At 36.2% G+C, this 21,108-nt stretch overlaps 1 protein-coding gene across 2 annotated transcripts in view; it reads right to left on the reverse strand.

Moving 5' to 3' along the window:
- Nucleotides 1-21,108, reverse strand: part of CFTR (CF transmembrane conductance regulator) — a 385,597-nt gene that overhangs the window by 101,748 nt on the left and 262,741 nt on the right. For both annotated transcript variants that reach the window (XM_081537842.1, XM_081537841.1), the window contains 4 exons: nt 16,261-16,355; nt 13,231-13,317; nt 10,963-11,689; nt 8,916-9,044 (listed from right to left, as the gene is read on the reverse strand). In XM_081537842.1, coding sequence (XP_081393968.1) covers nt 8,916-9,044; nt 10,963-11,689; nt 13,231-13,317; nt 16,261-16,355 — 1,038 coding nt within the window. The remainder of the gene's footprint in view (nt 1-8,915; nt 9,045-10,962; nt 11,690-13,230; nt 13,318-16,260; nt 16,356-21,108) is intronic.

Consider the following 21,108-nt stretch of genomic DNA (forward strand, 5'->3'; position numbering starts at 1 on the left):
TTGAAAAGGGTACAGTCTAGATCAGCAATGTCCAACAGAAATTTCCACAAAAATAGAAATGTTCAATATCTGCACTGTTCAGTGTCATTACCACTTAATACAAGTGACACTTGATCCCTTGAAATGTAGCCAGTGTGGGTGACTGGGGAACTGAATGTTATATTTTGTTTCATTTTAAATAATTTAATTTACATGGTCATACATAGCATGTGGATACTGTACTGGACAGTGCATGAATAACCTAAACCTATTAGCTCATAGGGTTTTAGCCAGAGTACTTATTCCCAAGTGGCTCAGTGGTAAATAATCTGCCTGCAACATGAGAGATGTGAGTTTGGTCCCTGGGTTGGGAAGATCCCCTGGAGGAGGAAATGGCAACCCACTCCAGTATTCTTGACTGGAAAATTCCATGAACAGAGGAGTCTGGTGGGCTGCAGTCCATGGGGTCGCAAAGAGTTGGACACACTAAGGATGCATATGTTCACCACCTGCATACACTTATTCTATACCTGTCTAAACATCAGGAGCGTGATGACAGTGTTCTCTTAGGACAGATCCATGAACAGTCAACATGATCATTCACAGACTTTGCAAATGACTGCAAATGAAAAACTAGTAGCCAGTATTTAGAAGCTAGATCATGATTTAAATTATATAGATGATTTGTCTGTATGATTTAAAAAATAATGGCATGTTGGGGCTACAGTACCATAGTATATACACATGCAAAGAGAAGCCAAGTGCCTATATATGAAAGCCTTATTATGATAAATGAACTAGTAAACATCCCTAGAGATGTGATAGATAAAGATTGATCATGTATGTAGTAAAACCCTAACAGTATGGTTTCAAAAACAAGATGTGATGGAGAACTAGAGCAAGAATATATTCAAGACAGAGGAGGAACCTACCATTAGATAACCTGGCCAGTACAAGTCTGATACTCACAAGGAAAGAAAATAGGCATGAAAAGAGAACACTGCCAAGATCAGGTATAGAAAAGGTTCAAAAATGTGAATATAACCAAAAGAGGTATAATGATCCAACATTCTATCATGAAGAATTTCAGTTCAGTTCAGTCACTCAGTCATGTCCGACTCTTTCAGACCACATGGACTGCAGTATGCCAGGTTTCCCTGTCCATCACCAACTAACAGAGCTTGCTCAAACTTATGTCCATTGAGTTGGTGATGCCACCCAACCATCTCATCTTCTGCTGTCCCCTTCTCCTCCCACCTTCAAGCTTCCCCAGCATCAGGGTCTTTTCTAAGGAGTCAGTTCTTTGCATCCAGTGGCCAAAGTATTGGAGTTTCAGCTTCAGCATCAGTCCTTCCAATGAATATTCAGGACTGATTTCCTTTGGGATGGACTGGTTGGATGTCCTTGCAAAGGGATTCTCAAGAGTCTTCTCCAACACCACAGTTCAAAAGCATCAATTCTTCAGCACTCGGTTTTCTTTATAGTCCAACTCTCACATCCATACATGACTACTGGAAAAACCATGTTTGGCAAAGTGACCTTTATTGGAAAAGTGACGTCGCTGCTTTTTAACACATTGTCTAGGTTTGTCGTGCCTTTCCTTCCAAGGAGCAAGCGTCTTTTAATTTCATGGCTGCAGTCACCATCTGCACTGATTTTGGAGCCCAAGAAAATAAATTCTCTCACTGTTTCTACTGTTTTCCCATCTATTTGCCATGAAGTGATGGGACCAGATGCCATGATGATAGTTTTCTGAATGTTGATATTGAAGCCAACTTTTTCACTCTCCTCTTTCACCTTCATCAAGAGGCTCTTTAGTTCCTCTTCACTTTCTGCCATAAGGGTGGTGTCATCTGCATATCTGAGATTATTAATATTTCTCCCAGTAATCTTGATTCCAGCTTGTGTGTCATCCAGCGTGCCATTTCGCATGATGTACTCTGCACATAAGTTAAATAAGCAGGGTGACAATAAACAGCCTTGATGTACTCCTTTCCCAATTTGGAATCAGTCTGTTGTTCCATGCCCAGTACTGTTTCTTCTTGACCTGCATACAGATTTCTCAGGAGGCAGGTAAGGTTGTCTGGTGGTCCATCATGAAGAACTTCAATGAGCTTCAAAGTAGATACTCTTAAATATTTCACTGTGAAATATCTGCAGACTTTTAAATATGCCTTAAGGGTCTGAATACTGTGGCTGTTTAGCCTAGTTATTAAGAGCAATCTTTTCCTGTCATAACAGATGTTCCTACCTTCCGTCATGTCTCCATCCAATCCATTTTCCATATACCACAGTGATCTTTTTTTAAACATCAAAAAAATCATATCATACCTTGAATGAAGGCTTTCAAAGGTTTCCTACTGTACTTAAAATAAAACTGAAGTTCTTCAGCAAATGCTTCTGCAGACCTGGTTTTGATTTACTTGTTCCGTGTCACCACATGATATGCCACTCACCTCTTTCCCCCATTCCTCCAAATGTGCTGGCCTTTACTCCGTTTCCATAATTCACCAAACTTTTCCAAGACCTTTGTATTTGCCCCAGTTTCTGCATGTCTGAGTACTTTTTATCTTTCAGGTGTCAACTAAATGTCATTTCTTCAGGAAGACCTTTCTGTCCTCTTTGCCCAACTTTATTTTAGCCCACTATTTATCTCTTCCTGGAACTCACTACATTCTGTGATTATTTGCATCAAAATTTATTTACCATCTTTATTCTCCCTCAGAAAGTGCTTCATAAGATCAAGGAGGAGCCATCTGTCCTCTTTCCCATTGCATGCTTAGCTTAGTGTCTATAACTATATCCAAGAAACAGTAGGCAATTCAGTAAATCCATCCTTAATAAACAAAGGAAGGGATGAATAAGAGGATACTTAAAAAACAGAAATGTTTTTTATTTTAAAACATTTAAGTACAAAATGGAAATTATATAATTTTATTTAAAATTATAATCATATAATTTTAAATAAAATTATTTAAACAGAAAGAAATTATATACTAATCACATAGAAAACATCTTAAAATGCAGATGACATTTTATGTAGGATAAAGAACCAGAACCAATTCATAAGTTCTGTACATATATAGAATTCAGAGCTACCTTCCGAGCCACACAAGAAGATCTATGTATAAATGAATACCTTTTAAAACAGTATTGGCATTTTGATTTCACCAAAGGAATACAGCATTATGAATTCTGTTTACACTGTAAACATAAGTACATTGGTGTAATCCATTGGTATGTTCTGTTTTGTTCTTCACTGTATACATAGCATATAGAATCACGCTTGGCATATTGAAAGAACTTGAAAAATATGTGTTGAATGAGTAGGCAGATTCTTTACCACTGAACCACCAGGGAAGCCCCTACTAGGCCTGTGCTCTAAAGCCCGGGAGCTACAACTACTGAGCCCATGTGCCCTAGAGCCTGCAATCAGCAACAAGAGGAGCCACTGCAGTGAGAAGCCCATACACTGCAACTTAGGGAGCAGTCCCCACTCACCACAGCTACACACCAAAACAGCCTGCACACCAATGAAGATGCAGAACAGTCAAAAACAAAAAAATAAATTGTAAAAAAATAAAATACTTTTTAAAAAAGAAACAGAGAGGAAGTCATATAAGAATAGTACATAGCATTCTTTAACACATTTCTTAAAACACGGGAATAACAGGAGTAAATGTGATCTTTAGTTATTCAAGGCAACAATAATATTCTCTGGTTCTTGCAAAAGAAAAGGTGGGCACTGCCTCCTACTTTATTATTTGCATTTCTTTTCTATCTAGTCAATGATGCACTGCCAAATAGGAGCACTAGAGAGACCAACATAATAGAAATTTTAAAGCCTGTATCCTTGGTTCTAATACCTAAGAACTTAACAGAAGATACTGTCCTATCATAAAGAAAACCACACAAAAATATAAAGGTATACTGATTCACTTAACAAATTACACTATTGATAATTTGTTGTTGTTCAGTAGCTAAGTCATGTCTGACTCTGCAGTCTCATGAACTGCAGCATGCCAGGCTTCCCTGTCCTTCACTATCTGCTGGAGTTTTTTCAAACTCGTGTCCATTCAGTGAGTAATGTCATCCAACCATCTCATCCTGTTGCCCTCTTCTCCCTTCTTGCCCTCAATCGTTCCCAGCATCAGTCCTTTCCAGTGAGCTGTCTAATCATAGTAGGTAGCCTAAGTATTTTGGGGCTTCAGGTTCAGCACCAATCATTACAATGATTATTCAGGTTTCATTTCCTTTAGGATCAACTGATTTGATCTCCTTGCTGTCCAAAGGAATCTCAAGAATCTTCTCCAGCACAACAATTTGAAAGCATCAGTTCTTCGGTGCTCAGCCTTCTTGATGACTACTGGAAAAACCATAGCTTTGACTACACAGACCTTTGTTGGCAAAGTGATATCTCTGCTTTTTAATATGCTGTCTAGGTTTGTTTGGCCTTGGAGTACAAAATGAAAAAGGGCTAAGGCTAACAGTTTTGCCAAAGAACATGCTGGTCATAAAAAAAACACCCTCTTCCAACAACACAAGAACTGTCTCTGCACATGGACATCACCAGATGGTCAATACCAAAATGAGACTGTTTATATTCTTTGCAGCCAAAGATGGAGAAGCTCTCTACAGTCAGTAAAAACAAGACTCCTTATTGCAAAATTAAGACTTAAATTGAAGAACATAGGGAAAACCACTACTCCATTCAGGTATAACCTAAATCAAATCCCTTATTACAGTGGAAATGACAAATAGATTCAAGGGATTAGATCTGATAGACAGAGTGTCTGAAGAACTATGGACAGAGGTTTGTTACACTGTACAGGAGGCTGTGATCAAAACCATCCTTAAGAAAAAGAAATGCAATAAGGCACAATGGTTGTCTGAGGAGGCCTGACAAATAGCTGAGAAAGGAAGAGAAACTAAAGGCAAAGAAGCAAAGGAAAGATATACCCATCTGAATGCAGAGTTCCAGAGAATAGCAAGGAGAGATAAGAAAGCCTTTTAAGTGAACCATGCAAAGAAGTAGAGGAAAAAACAGAATGGGAAAGACTAGAGATCTCTTCAGGAAAATTAGAGATACCAAGTGAATATTTCATGCAAATATGGGCACAATAAAGGAGAGAAACTAAATGGACCTAAGAGAAGCAGAAGATAATAAGAAGAGGTGGCAAGAATGCACAGAAGACCCACTTGACTTCACATTCCAGGATGTCTGGCTCTAGGTGAGCAATCATACCATCGTGATTATCTGGATCATGAAGATCTTTTTTGTATAGTTTGCCTGTGTATTCTTGCCATCTCTTCTTAATATCGTCTGCTTCTGTTAGGTCCATACCATTTCTGTCCTTGACTTTGCATGAACTGTTCCTTGATATACCTATGGCTGATTCATGTTTATGTATGGCAGAAACCAACACATTATTGTAAAGAAATTATCCTTCAGTTAAAAATAAATACATTAAAAAAATAAAACCTCTGAAAAAACCCATTTGATAAAATTATAAGTCTATATAATTAAAATTTTAATTATATATACTACAAATCTACATTGAAGTATGGCCCCTGTGAAAACTAAAAATGGATACATCACTTTCACAAGGGAAGAAGTGGATCTTAACTTTTCTTTGGGTTCTCTGATCATGTTGAGTATGAAGCTCTATTAAACAAAGTTTAAAAGATCTAAACTATCTTCCTGGATTAGTACCTGTACTATGACGCAAAGCACACATGAGATATTTCAATGGTAATGAGAAAGGGCCCACAGGTATCAAGAAAGGAGCTTAGTCTAAAATAAAAATTATGTAAATTTTGATTCAAAGAATATGAGAGAATTGTGAACATCTGAATGATTTGTTTAGCTGTATAACTATGCACATAATGAAAATGGTCACTATTTGTCTACTATCACTAAGTTTTTGTTATTCAAAATTTTGAGAGTCAGTTAATTGGAAATGCATTCAGGACACTGACCCCAAAAGACTCATCATTTATCATATTATTTCTTGCCTAGAAAATTACGTTATCAATTTTTTTCCTACAAAAAGATAAGTTTTTGCAATAATTGTGAGAGTTCAATTAATAATGGGAAGTTATACAACATTTACATCCTGTGTTGTAATTTGGATTCCAGCCTGAAGACAAAGGACCAGTATCCTCTTGAGTAAATGAGTTAATAATATTATACATATGCTCAGTGGCTCAATGCTCAGTCACTAATTAATTAACTATACACTGTTTTGAAAGATGTATAAGTTCAGCTCTATAGCTTTGCATGGGCAAGGGTCTTATAAGTGAATATAAATAACTACCACATTCAGACATCTTTTTCATAAAACTAAAGACATTCAAGCAATGCTGATCTTCAATGAAGGGGTTCAAATTATTAAGAAAGGGTTGGTTTGAGATTGAATGTGACACAGGAATGAGTTTCATTCACATTAATGTTGGTCATTTGGCATAACTGGCAGAGATTAATGAGGTAAATTAAAAATACATTTCAATGCAATTTGTTACTCATATGAGAGTGTCAAGTTAAAATATTTTCGTTAAAGTATAAAAGGGATTATTGACAATTTCATTATATCTCTGCTGTGGACTTGTTCGCTTCAAATTAGCCTGAGCTTTATAATGATGATAGACATTAAGGATATTAGTCAGAATAGCAACTAACATTGCTCACTATGTGCCAAGCCCTACAGTAAGTGCTTAATAATCATCTCTTCACTCACAGAAAAGACCTATGAAATGGGTACTATATAGACTCCAGGAGTTGGTGATGGACAGAGAGGCCTGGCGTGCTGCAATTCATGGGGTCGCAAAGAGTCGGACACGACTGAGCGACTGAACTGAACTGAACTGACAACCTCCATTTTATAGATGAGGAAACTGAGGCTCAAGAGAGGTTATCTAACTTGTTCAGTGTTACAGGGTTAAGAACACAGAATTAAAATTCACAGCCAGGTCAGTCTGATTCCAGAGGTGGCACTCTGCTGTACTGTACCTCACATCCAGCCTCCATTTGTTTTGTTAATGTAAAAATAATAGGAGAGCAAAAGATAAGACATCGTCAAAACTCAAAGATCAAATGGAAACCGACACTTTATAGGTAAAGTAGTATATAAAACTTTTGGTATATACCTTTAGATGTTTTCCACTACTTGGTCAGGGAAGAGTGATAACATTTTATGTAGACTTCTTAATTGAGGTTAGAAACAGCCTAATAAGACAACAGGAACTTCTCTGGTGGCTCAGTGGTAAAGAAAATCTGCCTGCCAATGCAGGAGATGTGGGTTCAATCCCTAGGTCAAAAAGTTCCCTTCAAGGAGGAAATGACAACCCACTCTAGTATTCTTGCCTGGGAAATCCCATAGACAGGGGAGCCTGGCGGGCTACAGTCTGTGGGGTCGCAAAAGAGTTGGACATGACTTAGTGACTAAACAACAACAAGACAATGATGGAGTTTTAAGCTTCGGTTTCATGTATGCATAGAACTATATGCCCTCAGGAGAGGCAATACTTCACCCAAGTCATATCTCCCCTGAAGGCAACCTGGGTCTTTATGTTGGACTCAGGCTCTACAGTGGGAGACATCCAGCAGTATCCTCTGAGATTTACCTAGTGTGGTCATACAAGGCTGAATCCAATCCAGATGTGTTTTCTTGTACCCATATAGTGTTCATTTGCTTGTTTTACTTTAACCAATGACCCACATTAAAAAAGTAGAAAATGTTTACAGGAAAAAAAAAATCTGTAGTTTCATCTTATGTTGTTAAATAAGTTTTAGTGAAACTGATCCCAGATTTCCTTATGGGAAGCCCTTGGCTGGGTTTGACTTACAATTGCCTCCTTTAGACAATCTAAGATATTCTCGATCCTGCCTCAAAGCCACTTTACCGCAGACATCCTCTGCCAAGCCTCTTTTTGACATTTAAGTGGCACCTCCTGACCTAGAGAAAAACCTCATCCACCAATCAGATTCAGAAACCTCTTACCTGGTGCTGAACTGGTAATGTACTACCCCTTCTTTTATTTTAACTTGGTGATTTGATGTGTCTCTTTTCCAGGGGCATGGTAGAGAGATCACAATGGTGGCGTGAAAACAAAAGAATTCTGAAGCAAATGGGTGATCTGAATCTTGGAAAGGCTTGTTTAAAATGGTTACAAAGCCACTAATACATATTTATTTAATTTTGTGAGGAAGTAGTATTTTAAAGGTGGTGATTCGTCATCAGCGTATTTAATAATATAAGAGTCAAATGAGTTTAAAACTAAGTACAAATAATTTTCTTTGTTAATTTCAATTCATACAGAGCATTCTACTTTGAGGTTTTGAATGACTCCGTTAAAAGCTCTTCATATAGAAGATATGTGCTTAAGTATATTTTATATACTATATATTAAGTAACAAAATAATTTTACAATATAAAATTACATATATACATATACACTTATATTTATGTATATGTATGGAGAAAGAAATGGCAACCCACTCCAGTATTCTTGCCTGGGAAACCCATGGACAGAGGAGCCTGGTGGGCTACAGTCCACGGGGCCGCAAAGAGTCAGACATGATTGAGCGACTAACACACACATACACGTTATACAAGCTTCCCAGGTGGTGCTAGTGATAAAGAACCTGACTGCCAATGCAGGAGACATAACAGACGCAGGTTCGATCCCCATCTCAAGAAGATTCCCTGGAGGAGGGCATAGCAACCCATTCCAGTATTCTTGCCTAGAGAATTCCGTGGACAGAGAAGCCTGGCAGGCTACAGTCCATAGGGTTGCAAAAAGTCAGACACAATTAAAGCAACTTAGCAGGCATGCATACATACAAGAGTATACATGTGTGTACATTTATATGCTCTTCCAAACTATTCCCAATTAACTTTAAATCACATTAATATGTTATAATAGAAAATTCTTACCTCAACCAGAAAAACGACGAAGCACCAAATTAGCACAAACATTAAGCTCTTGTGGACAGTAATATATCGAAGGTATGTGTTCCATGTAGTCACTGTTGGTATGTTCTCCACATCATCAAAAAAGCAATCCTGTAAAAAAAAAAAACAGATCCTGGTTATTACAATGAGGCAATACAATTTCACACAACAATTGTGGTCTTATTTTGAACGTGAGGAAGTAAAGAAATATTACTATCTGAAACTAAGTGGATTTCAATGAACATAAACCATTATGAATGACACATGCTATGCCACTTCACAGCCAGTAAAACTGGAGCAAGATAGCTTTTTGAAAAAATGAGAAACACTGTAATTCTTTAAACTGTGAACATAGCATCGCTGATAATACAACTGTATTGTTTTTGGACAATTTTACCATTTTAATGCTTAACAGTGTCACACATTTTATCCATAAATGGTACTAGCGAATTGAAGCTTCCCAGAATCCCCCTGATTTAACTCTTTTCTTGGGGGGGGGGTATTCCTTGGAAAAATACAGTTTGGAATTTTGCCAGCTCTGGTGGTCTTCCAATGGACCTGAAGGCCGCCTGATGCTTGTACATTCTGTAGTAGCTAGGATTCTCTTTCCCAACTATGACTTAAGTTACATAAATCTAACCCTCAGTCTTCATTTGTTATTTGAGAGCTACAGTTCAATAATTTGAAAGAGAGAAATTCCAGATATTTCAAACGGAAAGGATAGCTTTTTATTACCAACAAAATTCACAGAAGAAGCACTAGAACCTCAGAGAAAAGAACTCTATGAAATCAGAATATGGCAGACTGGTTAGGTATAAAGATTTCTGAAGTCAAATAAACCTGGTTCTGATACTGGACTCTACCATTACCCTCCTAGGAGCTGCTTGAATTCAGGCAGCTAAACTTCCCTAAAATTTAGTTTTCTTATCTGTACATGAGGATAATGACAGGTCCCTTCTATTCTATGTTCATGGCACTAGAAGTGATCAACAAATACTAGTATCAGTCAAAGTGATCATCTTTACCATTCAATTTATAGAATCCAGTTTGAGAAATTCATTCAGATTGATAATTACAACCATACGAATAAATTATCTTTCAGGAAACTTCTTTCAAAATCATAGAAACACAAAGTAGGTACTTTAGAGATCACTTATCCTGTTCCCTCATTTAACAAAGAAGAAAACTTTGGCCCTGAGACATTAAATGACATGCGACTTGCCAAAGTTCACACTACTCTTAATTGATGTGCTAGTAAACATATAGTTGATAATAACACTATTTCATCCAAGGCACTGAAGAAATTTTTCTAGTAAAACTAAAAAATAAAAACTTCCTCTTTCCTACTGCTTCCTATTTTAAGAAAGAAAGCATTTTATTCTTTAGAATTTAATATAAAATACTTTCTACCTGAAAGTTGGCAGTAGTACATGTTGAATTTCACAAACCTTCTTTAAAAGAAACCTGCCCAGAAATCCTATGTATAAAGCCAATCTAAAAGATGAAAAAGCTCAGGTTTACTAAGTTCAGGTAAGACTGATGTATAAACCAGAAAATTAGTCCTGCTGAGAGACTACATGCATATATGCCTTAGAGAAGCTACCTGCATACAGAAACATTTTTTAGGCTCTCAATAACTGAAGCTACTATTTGTTTATGTGTTTATTTTCACTCTACCTCTTCCTACAGAGATTTTAAGGGGGTAATGAAACAGATTTATAATAATTCATAATTTTTCTAATTGATAATAATGATTATTACTGCTTAGAAAAGGACCCAATAATAGCCCTTGCTTTGACTTACAATACATCTTATTGTAAGAGACAAAAGGAAATCACAAAGGGAAATAGTTGATTCTTCTACATTTTGAAGTTGCTTTCATAATGTACATACTTTGGACTTTGGGAATCTTAAAAATAAACCTCATCCTAAACTCAAATTTAAGTAAGTTTTGCTATTTACTCTGTATTTCATTCCACTCTGTGGCCAAAAGAAAAAACCAAACACCACACTGATAATTTATACACACCCTTAAATCTTCTTCATTAATTTCTTCACTTATTTCCAAGCCAGTATCTTGAGATAACCGTCTTGAATATATATCTATTTCGGCTAAGCTTGCCTGAGGAGCCAGTGACATTTTTCGTGTGGATGTTGCTGTCTTTCGATGAATGCTTTGACCTTGGTTCACTGAGGAGCAGGTCATAAGGTTCAGAACTGACTGCCTCCTCCCTCCCAGAAATGTGGGGCCAGTGTTGACTGCATTGCTCTGAGGCAGGATCCCCACTCCAGGTTCAGAATGGGGAACTAAGGATAGTCTTCTCTCTAAAGGCTCATCAGAAGCTTCTTCGATACCATTCATTTGTAATGGAGGCTTTTGTACAACTGAAAATTTCCTTATAGAGTTGATTGAATTGAGAATGGAGTTCTTCCTTTTTTCACCAAACTCTCCAGTGTGTTTAAAAGAAGGCTTTTTCGTTTCATTCCAGGACACAGAAGTATCTCCTTCTAATGAGAAACGCCGTAAAGTCTCAGTTATGATTGAATTTCTTCGTTCTGCAGTAAACTGGTCGAAAGTGTCACATCCCATGAGCTTCGAGCTGAAGTCGGGCCGTTGATTTTGTAATTCAGAAAATGTCCCATAAAAATAGATGCTACCTTCATGTAAAATTAATATTTTGTCAGCTTTCTTTAAGTGCTCCATTTTAGAAGTGACCAAAATCCTAGTTTTGTTAGCCATCAATTTACAGACACAGCTTTAAGAATATAAAAATATATAAATATTAATTTTATAAACATTTTATTACAATAGTATATGTATTATATTTTAACATTTTTATTAATGTATTCCTGTATATAACTTCTACTATAAAAGTTATTATTACACTTAAATAATTCTAAAAGTAAATATTCAATAGTAATTAATTTGGTACTTCTTGATTAATTACATCATGAAATACTGTGTTATTTAATTATTATAGTATGCTACACCATAAAGTTAAGTGTTAATGGACTTAAAATGAAATTAAATACCCGACATTAAATAAATATTTGACTTTGAACAAACTAGTTACCCCTTTGGGCTGTGGTTGATTCATCTAGAAAATGAGGGAATCAGATGACCTTTAAGATTCCTTAGAGGCTGTATTTCTACATGTCTTTTAAAATGTCAGAACTTTCTTGTTCTTTAAATTTTCTACTCATTTTCTTTTATATTTTAAGTTGACCACCAATTTAGTCCTCAAAGTTTATATTGTACAGCAGAACCTTATACATCAATATACCAATATACCAATATAAAGTAACTATATTCCAATAAAAAGTTAATTTTAAAAACCTTAAGACTAATTTGCTTGTTAAAAACACAACAACAACAAACCTGAGAACTGTGTAAGAAATCTGAACTTCCGCCAACAAAATTTCCCTCTAGTGTAGAAGTAAATCCTAGAACTGTATGAAGGACTAGAACCATCTAAGGAAGACCAATTTCTTTTAGGCATTAAAACGTTATATATTTTATAGAAAGAGCCATAATTCTAGACTACACTTTAATATACTAATACAACTAGCAAAGTTTATATTGGTAAGAAGGTATTTATAATTATAAGATTGTAAAAATAGTATCGTAGATATTAAATTTAATCAAATTCTAGGAAAGGTGCTTCTAGGAATAATGTGGTAATTTAATATACACATACATCTACATCCTTACTGATTATTTTAAACTACTTCATAGTCTATAAAATCATTTTGATACCTTAAAATCAAGTCATATAACCAACTGTTCCTCTTAGGAACTCCACATACATTGAGCCCTAATGGGAGCTCCAAGAAAATGGAGCTCTGTGTGACTAAGAAAGAGGTTCTGAAGGAGGTATTGAGGTAGACAAATACTTAGAGCATTCACCTACATTAAAACATTCAATTTCTTTGGTTCCTTAAGAAGTTTACTATCTAAGGAGTAAAATACACAAAAAAGTAAATAAAAAATTTGAGTATAACAATCAATTAAAATAATATAAGCTATGTTAGAAGACAGTAATACTATCAAAACTCCATAGACAGTGATTGTTAAAGTAACAGCAATGGGAGAAATTGGTTCAGCATAAGGTGGACAGAAAAGTGAAGTGATCTTGACCATGGAAGGAAGATCAGATTTAAGTAGCTAAATTACATAATGCCACACTGAGTCACAGTGATGGACCTTATCTCTTAAGGAATAATATGTAGCCTATGGTGGTATAGTCATTCTTTCTTGTCTCTTAGAATGAGTATTATAAATTATTCAAGAACATACCTTTCAAATATTTCTTTCTCTGTTAAAACATCTAGATATCCAAAAGGAGAGTCCAACAGGTACAAATCAGCATCTTTGTATACTGCTCTAAAAAAGAAAATGAAATGAAATTAGATTCCTTTAATATTTACCATTTCATTTGGTGTAGATGATTTTACATAAATTTAAAAAGATAAGTCACATAGGACTTTTATAATTCTGCACAATACTCCAAAAACTTCTGAGGTCCTTTTGCTAAGTGTAAGTGACATACACTTGCAAAAGTTACAAACTAAATCACACCATACATACAATTTTAAATATTGCCTTAGAAAAAGGAAGAAAGAAAACCTTTCAACAACAGTACCTATTTACAGCAAGCACTATGCTACATGCTGGGAATACAATGGTAAAAGTTACACAAGCCCTGTTCTCAGTAATCTTGCATTTTGGTGGAGAAACAAAGAAAAGAAAATGTTTCAATCCTGTAAAGTGTCAGAGAAAGCAACTAAATCTCAGCACTTAAGTGAAATTATTTTTTTATTTTTTTTCACTGTTGACTGTTACCAATAAACCGACAGCAGTGCTGTTACAACTGTATGATTGATATTGCTCTTTGCTCCTTATAGTCCTAATTTATGGACCATACTCATAAAAGTTCCACAAAAGTGCAGGATGCAAAATTTGCAATAACAATGTATACCCATATTATTTTATATTCTAAGTTAAAAAATAAAATTTTATGAGCAAGTAAAATCTTCATTAAGTTCATCTTAGGATGGTAATAAAATGAAGATATGGTCCCATATGAATGGAAATGAGGTAATTTCTTCATAACATCTAAATTTTTCAGCTGTGGTTGTGAGCAACCCTATACCTATATCAACCACATACAATTCAGTGTTTACATGTAATTCTGAAAAAAAGAAACTATGTTTAGTCAGCAGGTAACTAAGAGAAATAAAATAATTAAAAACAGAAGTGGCAAAAAGTCAAAGCAAAATCTAGAAGAACCTTTGCAATGCAAATTACTTTTGAAAACAACATTCAGGAACTAGATGAAAGACTCCCAACAAAATATACCCTCAAGAGCTTTCTTCCCATACTCAATTCTTCTCTCTCTCTCTCCTTCACATTTATGACCACATGCTCAGTCACTTCAGTCGTGTCCAACTCTTTGTGACCCCCATGGACCTTAGCCTGCCAGGCTTCTCTGTCCATGGGATTCTCCAGGCAAGAATACTGGAGTGGGTTGCCATTTCCTTCTCCAGGGAATATTTCCAACCCAGGGATCAAACCCAGGTCTCCTGAGTCTCCTGTATTGCAGGCAGATTTTTTAACTGCTGAGCCACCAGGGAAGCCCCAATTATGACCACAGTTTCTCAAGAGATTAGAAATAATATACGCATCATCCAAAACTGGTCAACACATGACACATTCAGATCAGAAGAGCAATAAACAACTATTTTCTTTAATGCCGCAAACTGTATTTTATAATAAAACTGAATGTTCAACTGGTAAATACAGACTCAATTTTATGCTAAAGTTTGAAGCCATATAGCATGTTTTCCTAAATTTGAAATGAAATGTTTAAGACAGTCTTACTTTGGCTCACAGATTAATCAACTTTCCTTTACTTAGAAGCCATTATTTTGTCTGTGAATTACTCATATCTATATATTGGCTATATAGATATATTGGGCTTCCCTGGTGGCTCAGTCGGTAAACAATCTACCTGCCAATGCAGGAGACACTGGTTCAATCCCTGGATGGGAAAGATCCCCTGGAGGAGTAAATGGCAACTCACTCCAGCATTCTTGTATGAAGAATTCCATGGACAGAAGAGTCTGGTGGGCTACAGTCCATGGGGTTGCAAAAGAGTTGGACATGACTTAGCGACTACACAACATCATTGATTTATTACTTGACATTGTAATCCCAAAGTCGAGTCATGGTTTAATGTAAAGTCAAGACGACCTGATTCAAACTATAACTCTACCATTTCCCAATGTGGCTTTTGGCAAGTTAAGATCTAACCACCTCAATTACCTCATGATCTCTTCCATAAAAAGTAGGGAGAACAATTCTTTTTTGGCAGAGTGATATGCGGATTAAGCAAAATTACACATGTACTCACACACACCCCACCCAAAATAGTACTAGGCAATTGTAGGTGCTCAGTGAGTTAGTTTCCTGTCCCAGCTTTTGGAAACATGAGAAAATAAGGGGGAGAAAGGCCAAAATATCAGTAAGTCATTGTGATTTCTTGTTAATAGCTTCAGCAACACAGTAAGAAGAATTTTATTCAAATAAACCTGGAGGAACATTTAATATCCTACATCATCAATATTTTTTTTAAACTGAATGTTACAGTTAAACCACGAATTAACTTTTATATATATATGTGTATATATATATATATATATATATATATATATATAAATAAACACACACTTCTCTTTGACAGCTCAAAATGCTTAGACCAAGAATGTCTCTACTAAGAGACCACCATACCCCACACAATATTAGATGTGCTTGTCCCATTTATTTTTCTTTGAAGATTACAGACTTTAAGCTTAAGTACATCATCTGCCCTGCTATTTCTGTTGTGAGATTAATTAGTTATGCTGAAAACTTTGAAAATTTATGTTTATCTAAACCAAGAAACAAAACCAGAAGCCTAGAGCAGATGTGTACATTTTGGGATAGGGTAAGCAGGGAACTGTATGAAGGACTAAATAAAAATATACATCTTCTCTTCCCTGTGCTAGGCAGAATGTTAGGGTTTTCCATTTGTAGGGAACCATAAGGCAAACAAACATATACACACTAACAAAAGGGTACGCATTTTTAAAAAGCCATGAGCTTTATCAAATATAAATACTATATCATTATCTATAGTTCCAAAAGGTTAGTCTTAACCTGCTAGCTATAAGATCCCAGGCATTTTTCAATTCCGGAAAGAGGATATAAAGAAACAGAGAGCTATCTATAATGTTTTATACTCATTTATACAACAAATGCTTGCTGGACCAATAAGCAGATATTCACCTTGCTAAAGAAATTCTTGCTCGCTGACCTCCACTCAGTGTGATTCCACCTTCTCCAAGAACTATGTTGTCTTTCTCTGCAAACTTGGAGATGTCCTATTATCAAAAATAGAAAGTTAGGAAAAAAAGAAAAAAATAGAAAGTTAGGAATTGTCAGTATGTCAGATCTGAATTTAAAAGGTACATTTTCCTTCAAATGTAACCATGTATCAGACTTCCACTTTAACCACAGCAGAAACTGTGAACACTGCATCTCAGCTATTTCAAATGCATTTCAATTGGTCAAAACATTGCTGAAATTTCATAAAGAAGCTTTTCTTTAATTTTCCAATTGCTATTTATGATCACTAAATAAGAACTGGAAAATATAAAAAGTAAAGCATATGCAAATTTATGATATGTAAAGATGTGCCATCCACTGACCATTACACAAACCCAGTGCTATTAACATGCTAACGTGCACTTCCTTCCAATCTAAATTCACTCTTTTCAAAGGAAATCTCCAAAGATGAATAAACCTCCTAATAAGGAAACAAAAAAGAATATCATTTACATCTCCCTGAAGTATCTAAGCATACTCCGAGGGTGACCATGAGTACAAGGCATCTCCTTTCCACACTTCTCTCACCTACTACCCCCTCATACAACACAGCTCTCTTCCTCATCCATCCTCCCACCTCATCCTTATGTCCTCTCCCCATCTACTCTGCCTCTCCTGTCACCTCCCTGCCACATGTGTCCTTTCTTCAGTTCATGAGATTTCCTGTGGCAATAACCATGTTAGACATTCTAAAAGATTAGAATTTATAAGAAGTTGTCTTCAAACTGCCGTCATTGTAAGCCTAACTCAGAAGATAAGCCATAATTCTGGAGAAATCTAGAAAACATTCCAGAGAATCAATTAACCATTTTAAGATAAAACAATACACAATTGGCAAATTAATTCTTCTGAATATAGAAGTATTATAAAGTAGGTAGAAAATGCTAGAAGGCTTTCTGGAATAGATGAGGTTTGCCCTGAGACTTGAGAATCAGCAGAGTCAGGTGAATAGTATTTAAGTGCTCAGTGGTAAAGAATCTGCTTGCCAATACAAGAGACACAAATTCAATCCCGGATTGGGACAATCCCCTGAAGAAGAAAATGGCAACCCATTTCAGTATTCTTGTCTGGGAAATCCCATGGACAGCAGAGCCTGTTAGGCTATAGTCCAGGGTTGCAAAAGAGTTGAACACGACTTGGCAATTAAGCAACGACAATTCTGTCTTTAGTTCAAAACAAGGTCTTGGCGTTTTCTTTTCTCATCCCCATATATATTCTCTTTTCTTTTGTACCACCTTCTTCTCTCTTAAAAATACTCTTCCATTCAAGTCTTCTTTTTTCTTTCATAACCCAGAAGTAGTTCATCTGTTCTCCTTGATCTGACACTAACATTATCTATATTTAAACTGCCAAAATGGTTACTGTTATTGTTTCTGTTATCTACCACATGAAAGTTAAATAGAACTTCATATACAAAACTATAAATTTATAGCTGGTAAATTAGTAAGTAATCATTTATATTATGAACTAGCTGGCAGCTCCTGTAGGCTGAAACCATGCCAGCCACTGCCTCCAAGGAACTGCTGTTGTCAATACTCTTGACCTAAGAGGACCAAACATGATTTTTTTTAATGTGGTAAAAAAAAAAAAACAAAAAAAACACTGACATGTAAGAGAAGATACAGCAAGACCCAGGGGAGCTGGCTACTCAGGCACTGGAGTAGACCACTGAGACCCATATAGCACTGCAGTGAGGAGGACCTTCCATAGTTATAAGACCTGAGAAAACAAGTGCTTCATTTCTTTCTACTGCACCAAATTTTTTTGGTTCAACTTATGAACCAGACCACATACCAATGATTCCATCCAAATAACAAGGATTGCAGCTAAATTCCACACCCCTGTTTTAAGTCTCAGTCTTGCTGAAGGAGCACACCCAGGAGCACCTCGACCTTGAAGCCTTAACTGAGCTGTTCTATGCAGCACATCCTCTGCCCTCAATCTAGAGCAATTGATAGAACAACTCACAGGTATATTTCTTCTCTACTGTACCATCTTTCCCTTCCCCATATTCCATTCCCTTTTACAAAATTAAATCATTAGAGGAAAAAAAATGAATACTTTTTTGTGTATGAATAAATTGAGTGTACGCTTTTGTAAAGGAGGTATATTTTCTAACACAATCTGAAAAAGCCAGAGGTTGCCGGAATTATTGGAGCTTTTTTTTTTTTTTTCAAATTTGAATTCAATACAGTTTTAGTTAAATCAGATAAAATTTCTAATTTTTAAAATTTAGAATTATCAGTAGTTATCTTGATGGTATGTATGATTATAACACAATTATAGATTTGGAGGGTGCAGAATCATAGCCCAGTGCAACAATTTAACAAAGATTTGTGGAATGAAGGAAGAAAAGAGGAGAGAATGGAGGAAGGGAAGGTAAACAAATATTAAGCTACAAAGAAAGAGGTATATATAAGAAAAATAAAATGAAGAAAGGAGTACAGCCTAGAGAAAGAAAGAAAATCGGGAAAAGAATAATTGTCAGAAGAAGCAGATATCAATAGGAAAAAGCAGTAAGTGATGGCAGCATAAAGAGACAAGAAAAATAAAGGGGAAGATAGGAAATGATAGAAGATAAGGAACCATAGTTGACGCTTCAGCAAATATCCCTGGTGAATTTGAATGTCCAAAGAATACAAATGCAATTTATTACAATAATTTTCTTAAGACAATATATAAGAGATTGTTTCAGCCAAATATCTCTCACAGGAGCCTGTAATACTCATCCTTTCAACAAGCCAAGGAAATAGGAGGGAGAAGGAAACTAAAAAATCTCTTCCTTCTTTCCTACATGAACAGGCCGAAACATAACACTAGAGAAAGAAATCAGAAGATCCTCAAGTGAACTCAAGCTTTACACACTCAGACTGAATGGAATCTCATCAAATTCCTCCAAAAAAGACCAGGAATAGCACTTCCTTTGAGTACCACTCCTCAAATCCTGACGTGGAGCTGGTCCAGGGGAAGGAGAAAATGCATTAAGAAAATGAAGATTCAAGGAAGGAACTGCTTAAATGGTTTCTCGGTACCAAGTTAATCTATTTCAACTACAATACAAGCTACTGCTTGCTTTTTATTTTCAGAACAGTATCAAATTTTAAGCTCCTATGACAATGAACTCTGCCCTATGCCTGGGATGCTCAGCACTCTCAGTCAGTAAGCCATGCCTGCATCCCTGGGGTGCCCAGGCCTGCCTGGAATGATGCCTGGTGAGTCAGTCACCTTCTTTGGCCTGGCTTAGACAGAATGGGATTTCTCAGTATGAAACTTCCACTCATACTTGGGAGAATTTCCAGTTTGGGTGCATTCTTGGAAAATGCCATGAAGAATTGAATCTAAGCATCCTTGCCCCCAGGTCACTGGTGAGCTGAAATCTGAATGATGTTTGTGGTACCCATTTAGAAAGCAGTTGGGATGTCATGTAAACTATACCAGAGGTGACTGTTCAATAAGGAACAAAGCTGGAATACTCAACTGGATGGCATGGGACCCAGGATTTGAACCCTGGTCTATAAGCTATTGTGAAATCTCAGTTACTTAACAGCTTTGTAATTTAATTCCCCTAACCATAACCTGGGTGTAATTATACCCCATCTTTTATAAAGGTGCTCAGTATGAGAATTAGAAATATGGCTGTACAAAGAAATTCAATAAATATAAATAAAAGAGATGAAATGTGCCAATCTAAGTGGAATATTTTTGATTCTAAAATAAAGCTTAAAACAAAAATAGAAAATATGAATGGCAACATTGACCACAGAGCACAGGGACCTATTCTCCAGCTGTTTCTTTAATAACTAGATAAGTAGCTTTGGGCAAGTCTCTTCTGGGCTTTAGTTCTCCATCTATAAAAGGGGATAATAGTACCTTCCCTTAACAGGTTCAAAAATTTGAAGGAATTTAATATAAAGAGCGCTTTTGAACTGTGGTGTTGGAGAAGACTTGGGAGTCCCTTGGACCGCAAGGAGATCCAACTGGTCCATCCTAAAGGACATCAGTCCTGGGTGTTCATTGGAAGGACTGATGTTGAAGCTGAAACTCCAATACTTTGGCCACCTGATGCGAAGAGCTGACTCATTAGAAAAGACCCTGATGCTGGGAAAGATTGAGGGCAGGAGGAGAAGGGGACGACACAGGATGAGATGGCTGGATGGCATCACCGACTAGATGGATATGAGTTTGGGTGGACTCCAGGAGTCGGTGATGCACAGGGAGGCCTGGAGTGCTGTGATTCATGGGGTCACAAAAAGTCGGACATGACTGAGCAACTGAACTGAACTGAACATAAAGAGCTTGGTCCATAAATCACACTCAAACATTGGTAATGTACAGTTTTAGAATGAGATGTTTACCAATGATTTGTATACATCATTCATTTCCATTTGGCCTTGAATAAAATGTTCACCTGATGTAATACTATGCCCCACTCTCCTACTAAAGGAAAAGCAAATTCTAATTAGTCTGAAAATATAGCCTTTATTCATATTATCATAAAAATGTACAAGGGATAATGTAAGGGAAAAGAATTGGGCTGAGAATTGGAAGTCCTATGTTCAAGTCCTAACTTTGTATGTCTTCACCAAGTGTACTTTTGTTGAGGTTGCTATGTACACGGTCACATATTTTGAAATTTAAAGTTCAAGGTTCTTACGAGTGACACCATATTCTTAAGAGTGACACCAGATTAGATCTAGATACTTTCCAAATGCTACCACTTTGAAGATGGCTGTTTAATTTTATTTAACA

Source organism: Giraffa tippelskirchi, chromosome 10, assembly GCF_054371585.1.
Source record: "Giraffa tippelskirchi isolate mGirTip1 chromosome 10, T2T-mGirTip1v1.2.pri, whole genome shotgun sequence".
NCBI lineage: Eukaryota > Metazoa > Chordata > Mammalia > Artiodactyla > Giraffidae > Giraffa > Giraffa tippelskirchi.